The 6,796-nt window shown below is 50.2% G+C and overlaps 1 protein-coding gene across 1 annotated transcript; it reads left to right on the top strand.

Moving 5' to 3' along the window:
* Positions 1-769: 769 nt before the first annotated feature.
* LOC113017383 (lysosomal acid lipase/cholesteryl ester hydrolase-like) lies at positions 770-6,775 on the top strand. The gene is made up of 11 exons (XM_026160534.1): positions 770-864; positions 1,410-1,538; positions 3,498-3,609; positions 3,877-4,072; positions 4,153-4,262; positions 4,348-4,484; positions 4,597-4,743; positions 4,876-4,947; positions 5,661-5,729; positions 5,826-5,936; positions 6,064-6,775. Exons 1-11 carry the CDS (start codon positions 772-774, stop codon positions 6,184-6,186), a joined length of 1,299 nt encoding a protein of 432 aa, XP_026016319.1. The 5' UTR covers positions 770-771; the 3' UTR covers positions 6,187-6,775.
* Positions 6,776-6,796: the final 21 nt, after the last annotated feature.

Raw genomic sequence — 6,796 nt, 5'->3', positions numbered from 1 at the left:
CCGAGTTACAGAGGAGGCTCCTCTGGTACACAAACGCGTCACTAGTGTTCTGCGGCGTGTCCGTGTTCCCATCACGGCACCGGAAACGGAAACTGTGCAGTTTTATGAACGGACTTCTGTCTGTCTCACCTGCGCCCCTCGCTTTGTCCCACACCACAATCCGAACCGTGCTCTGCAGCTCTCTCCTCAGCAGACATGCGCACAAGCTGCCCGTCAGGCCCGCACCCACGATCAGAACCCGGGACATGTTAGCGCGGGAACCGAGCCAGGCTAAACCTGCAGAGACCGGGTCCGAACGAGTTACGAAACCGACACACAGAAGGACGAACAAAAACTTTCCCGGGGTCAAACGGAAACAACTGCTGCACATCCGGATAGAATTTCAAAATAATCACAGAAAACGTTTAAAGCGTTTCTGCATCTACGTGACATAAAATACGACAAACGGTGTATTAAAGGTTCACATGAAATAAAATCCTTACAGTCCATAACACTGTTCATGGTTTAATTAAAATAATACATGTAATACATAGTTACCACATATTAAAACTCTTTAACGCTGAAGAAAAATGTATTTTAATATGACTGAAAACAACATTATCATTATTGTGATTTAAAATGTAGAGTAAAATATAAATGAATTAATATATGGAATTTTAAACAGCCCAGCTTCAAACAACACAGGTTACTATTTCCGGTCTGATCGTCGGAGCCCAAACGGTTAACACCTGAGTCCTGTTTCTGGCCAGCAAATCACAGAGAGCCTCTCTCATGACGTCACGGGGGCAGATAAAAGGGAAAAGCAGAAGAAGGCGCAGTCCGCTGATGATCGGACGCCTCAGAGAGAGATCGGCGCGAGGACAGGTGAGTGTAACCGCTTCTTAGCGTCGTTACCTGATTATTAGAACAACTGTCAGGACCGAGAGGTTTATGGGGACCAGAAAGTGAGTTCCGGTGTTTAAACTGCTGTAAATGCCAAACTGATCGCTAACATTACGTCATGATTTTGGCTGCAGCTGCTCCATTCTGCACCTGCGTAACGACCTAGTAGAAAAGCGCTGTATAAGAAGCAGTCGTATGACGTCATTCTGAGCCAGCGGTCCAGTCAGAAAATGCCGTTTATGCAGGCAGCAGCTCAGACTCTCTGATCACATGCTTCTGTGATTATTGATTATCACAGATCAGCACACAGTCATCAGACTGAATCTGACCACGTGATCCTCACAGCAGAGTCTTCTTCTTCTTCCTTTTCAAATCAAACAGGACTCAGTTTTATTTGAACCAAAGAAGGAAAAATTCTTTCTTTTCAGTGACCCACGAACGCACCATCCTGACACTGTGTGTGTGTGTGTGTGTGTGTGTGTGTGTGTGTGTGTGTGTGTGTGTGTGTGTGTGTGTGTGTGTGTCAGACCATGCTGTGTGTGTTGGTGTGTGTGTTGTTTCTCTCGGCTCTCGTCCACAGCGGGCCAGCCGTCAGCAGAGCGTGGCGCTCCGATGACCTGCAGCAGGAGCTGGACCCTGAAGTGGACATGAACATTGTGAGTTTCCATCACCTTTGGAACATTTGGTCGTGTCCAAATTCATGGGCTGCATCCTCCTGAGGCCGCGTCTGTAGGCTGATTACGTCACAGCGACGCGCTGTGTAAATCGGTTTGGCTGAGAATAAAGTCACAGTTTTGACACAGCTGAATAAACATCAAACAGAAACTATTTAAACAGAAGGTGAGACGGTCGAAGATTTACGCCAGTGTCCTGTTATATTTTAGATAGCAAGGAGCAGACGGCCGAGTTTATTAAACTCCACCGAGACAGCGGTGACGCTAAGCAGAAGGCTAGACCGTCCTATTTCACAGCTGCTCACTTCCGGCCTACCCGACCTTCTGAGGACCCGGCCCACGTAGACCGCGAAGGCCGGGTCCTCAGGAGGATGCCGCCTATAAATTTGGACATGTCTTTTGAGTGAACCTCTGACACAGGAAGCTCTAAACCTGCAGTTCCTCCAGCGTGCACCGAGGCTCCAGTAGTCAGTCTCATAGACTCCCATGTTAAAACTTTACTTCCTGTCTGGGCGGAAGCATTTCAGTCGCCATGCTGCGATGTGTTCGGGTTCTCTGCTCCTGCTCGCTGCTGTTTGTCTCAGAAACTTCATTGAAACAGTGTAATTGTTAGAGCAGCGTGCACTCTGACCTCACTCTGACCTCGTCGTTACAAACCATGTTTAATATGAACGCCAACAACAGGAACGGGAGCTTCATGGCAGGAAGTGAGGAAAGGGTCTGCGGGTGTTTCCAGGATGTCACTGTCATCTCTCTGTCCTTTCACAATAAGAGCCCTGACTCTTCGCACAGTGGCCTCAGTTGATGGACTCTGAACGATGAGCTCAGACTGTTTGTTCACTGCAGTCGCTGAACTCTGACCGTCTGACTCATCAGGCTGTAGGAAGACATCAGCTGTAACTGTTGACCCGTGACCCTAGGTTACCATAGCGATATGGATATGAAAATCTCCTCGTGATGTCCTGACAGAAATGAGTCGGTGTGAGCGCCGTCTCAGATTCATGTCAGAGTCAGTTTGTAATGCTGACTTTGATAAACGCTCGCAGCATTTCTGTGTAGCTTGGACACTCGGGACCTGGCGTCATCACGTTGTCATACAGGTGAGCTGTTTGTACTGAAGCCTGCCTTCACCTGAGCTGTCAGACACACCTGTAACTCTGGAAAGAATCAGAGAGATGCAGCTGATGGAGCTGAGAGCAGCGTGGAGGACCTGACGAAGACTCCCTGACCTTTGATTGGTTAAAGGTGAATGAGCTGGTCTCTGTGCTGCAACAGAAACACGCCTTCATCAGGTAACCTGTAACTTTGCACCTGCAAACCGCCACGCTGGTCTGCAGTAAGTGGAACGTAACCAACCAATCACTGATAATCACTGCGACTGTGCATTGATTGGTCAGTCACATGACTGCAGCTCTTGCATTTTAGACAAAGTAAACTTTGCAGGTCACGGGCATTGAGATTGCACAGGGTCTTTTTTTTGAAATTTCACAGGGCTCTCAGCTGTTTCTGACTTTAATTTCACATTCAGCGGATACACTGCAGCGTCATCACATCGTTTAAAAGAAGCAGCGTCCTGCGGTGCACTTGTGTTAACGGTCAAATAACCTGAGAAACGAGGCGAGCGCCAGTGATCTGAGAGACAGGCGACGGCTGGTATCCAAGGAGACGGCTGATATCCAGTGAACATCTCGGCTCACGTTACTAAGCCCGCGCTCCCCACACAGGGAGGAGAAGTTTTCAGAGACCGCACTTGGACCCAGGTCCCAGTTGCGGGTCTTTGATTCCCACATCATGGTCTTGCAGGCACAGCGTCAGGTCATGTGATATGTCGTGTTTATTTCGATTTTTCTTGTCTCTGCTCTGTAGTTTTACACACTGACCTCACTGTTTGAAACGTCCACATTAACGTGTGCGTGCGTGTGTGCGTGTGTGTGTGTTCAGACAGAGATCATCCGGAGGTGGGGTTACCCAGCAGAGGAGCACCAGGTGCTGACGGAGGACGGGTACATCCTGGGCGTGAACAGGATCCCGCGGGGACTGAAACCCTCCAAAGGTCAGGCGGAGGCTCTTCCTTCTCTGTGAGCACATTTGGTTACGGTGCAAACAGGAAGTTTTGCCATGTCATCGAGCTTCACTTCCTTTTTACAGCAGTCCTGATGAACTTTGTCCTGAAGTGATTCACGTGATCTTTCGCCTACATTCACTTGACCTTCCTCTTCTCCCTTTAACGTCATGCTGGGTCTGAATCCAGATGTGGCTCTGTAGAAACCTGGCGTCTGTTCCTGGCAGGTTTGATTTGACGGTTTGTGGTGTCCTGCAGGTGTGAGGCCGGCGGTCTTCCTCCAGCACGGTCTCCTGGCTGCAGGCAGTAACTGGATCACCAACCCACCGACCTCCAGCCTGGGCTACGTGCTGGCGGACGCGGGCTACGACGTGTGGATAGGAAACAGCCGCGGAAACACGTGGTCCAGGAAACACCGCACGAGCCCGTACGAGGACGAGTTCTGGAGGTTCAGGTACCCGCCCCGCTGTCCTTTCACCTGCGCAGGTGTCAGCGAGCATTAACATGACAGAGCTCTGGTGTTTGTCTGTGCAGCCACGATGAGCTGGCTCTGAAGGATCTTCCAGCTGTGGTCGACCACATCCTGAAGGTGACTGGCCAGGAGCAGATCTTCTACATTGGACACTCTCAGGGAACCACCATAGGTGCTTTTACTTTGAACTGCGGAGGTCCTGATTTCTGTCCCCAACAGGCTTCCGTACATGGAATTAATCTTCTCTTCGTTTCCAGCATTCATGGCGTTCTCCACGCTGCCAAAGCTCGCCAGCAAGATCAGGCTGTTCTTCGGATTGGCTCCTGTGGCCACTGTCGCCTTCACGGGCAGCCCCATGGCCAAACTGTCCTTCCTGCCCGACGCCGTCATCTGGGTACGAACCAGTCACGTGACCACCAGCTAGTCGTGTTCTCGTCGTTTGTCTGATCGCCGTCACATTTACAGAGTCAATAAGCTTTGTCTTGTTGTTTCTTGTGGCCCCACAGGACCTGTTTGGGAGGCGGGACTTCCTGCCCCAGAGCGCGATGATTAAATGGTTGGCCGAACACGTGTGTGCGAAGCATCTTCTCAGCGAACTGTGCGGGAACATCTTCTTCGTCCTCTGCGGCTTCGATGAGAAAAACCTCAACATGGTTCGTGTCTCGCTGGGAAGCAGGTGGTGACCGAACGGGCACACCTGGACGTTAATCAGAAACATCTGAAGTTTTCTGAAGATAATTAGAGTCAGAGCTGTTTGTGATGAAGGCCACATGGCTGTGTTTCAGACTCGGACTCCGGTCTACACCACTCACTGCCCGGCTGGGACCTCAGTCCAGAACATGATCCACTGGTCCCAGGTAACACACACACTCATACCTGCCTGTGAGTACATGTGGGGACCTTGATGTTGCTCTGCAAATACAGCCCACAGTGTGTGTCCACAGTGTGTGTCCACAGTGTGTGTCCACATGCCACCTCTTGGTTTGTGTTTAATGTTTTTGGTTCAGTAAACGAGAGCTCATTTGAATATTTCATTTTGTTCTTTGAGAAATGCTCACACGGATTATTATTCATTGCTTTTAATATTGATTGGCTGAACCTGGGTCACATGACCCTGTTTTATTAGTACACTATTATTGGTACTTCTGCAGCACAGTGGTTAACACTGTTGCCGCACAGCAAGAACGTCCTGAGTTCAATTCCACCTTCAGGCCGGGGTCTTTCTGTGTGGAGTTTGCGTGTTCTCCCCGTGTTTGCGTGTTCTCCCCGTGTACTCTGGCTTCCTCCCACAGTCCAAAGACACGCAGTTAGTGGGGATAGGTTAACTGATGAATCCAAATTGCCCATAGGAGTGAATGTGAGAGCGATTGTGTGTTGGCCCTGCGACAGACTGGCGACCTGTCCAGGGTGGACCCGCCTCTCGCCCTATGACAGCTGGATAGGCTCCAGCGCCCTGAAAAGGATAAGTGGAAGCGAATGGATGGATTATTGGTACTAATTTTTGTAGCTTTCATTCTGCTCTGGTGTGCCTGTACATGGGGCAGGTGTTAATAAAGTTTCCTGTATTCAGGCCGTCCACACAGGAAGACTGGTGGCGTTTGACTTCGGAGCAGCAGGAAACATGAAACACTACAACCAGGTGAGTCCACAGCACAGCAGGGACTCCTACAGACTCTGAAATGTCACCTGGTCCCTCGCTTACGGTCTCCGTGTCCTCCTTGTGTCCCCTCTGCAGTCCACTCCCCCCGAGTACCGTGTCCAGGACATGAAGGTTCCCACCGCTCTGTTTTCAGGGGGACAGGATACGCTGGCGGACCCAAAAGATGTGGCAGTCCTCCTCACTCAGGTGAGCATTACCTACGAGATTTATTCACATTAGGCGATGATGGAGTACGGCGGGGGCGTGTCCTCGAATCTGATCATTAATGAAACAGGTGGAGGGGCCAGCCCGGATAACAGCTGTGTGTCTGCAGGTCCCTAACCTGGTGTACCATCAGCACATTGAGCACTGGGAACATCTGGATTTCATCTGGGGGCTGGATGCTCCGGAGCAGATGTTTCCTGCTGTGCTGAAGCTGCTGCAGGAGTACCGATAGAGGGCGAGAGCAGCGGACGCCGCCCGCTGCAGCGTGGTTTATGGTTTTATGGAGACTGAGTTTTGACACTTCTTCCTGCAGCAGGATGTTTCTGTCCCGCCCTCCCTGCCTGGACCTGTCATATCACCTGCAGCTTTAAAGGCGATCGAAGCACGCTGCTGCATGTTTAAATGAACAGTCACTCTGAAGCGTTTTCATGGACCGCGTTCTCCTGCAGTTTGACTCACTTCTGCCGGGAACCAATGAGAGAGCAGCGTTGTCACGCTTCAGGTAACTATTTGTGTCACAATCTAACATTCAGCGTGTGAACAGGTCGCACGGCGAGCCCCGGGGTGCTCTGCTCAGAAGCAGCACGTCGGGTTGAATGTGTAGGACCAGAGCTGTGTGTTGGTCAGTGCAGCTTCTTTTTGCTACTTCCTGTTTTTAGCATGGAGACACTCGTCCTGAGGACAAACTGTGAAAATGTGGATGTGAGAATAAGAAGTGAATCTGCAGTTTCAGTCACCTGTGTGCGTTTTTTTAACTTGCTGTGTAACCATTTTTACTCATTATGATGGTGTTTCCTAAATAAAACCATTTTACGACCACAGCTTGTTTTCATTCCTCCTTT

This window comes from Astatotilapia calliptera, unplaced genomic scaffold, assembly GCF_900246225.1.
Source record: "Astatotilapia calliptera unplaced genomic scaffold, fAstCal1.2 U_scaffold_113, whole genome shotgun sequence".
Taxonomy (NCBI): Eukaryota; Metazoa; Chordata; class Actinopteri; order Cichliformes; family Cichlidae; genus Astatotilapia; species Astatotilapia calliptera.
This window is presented reverse-complemented; position numbering and strand designations above follow the sequence as displayed.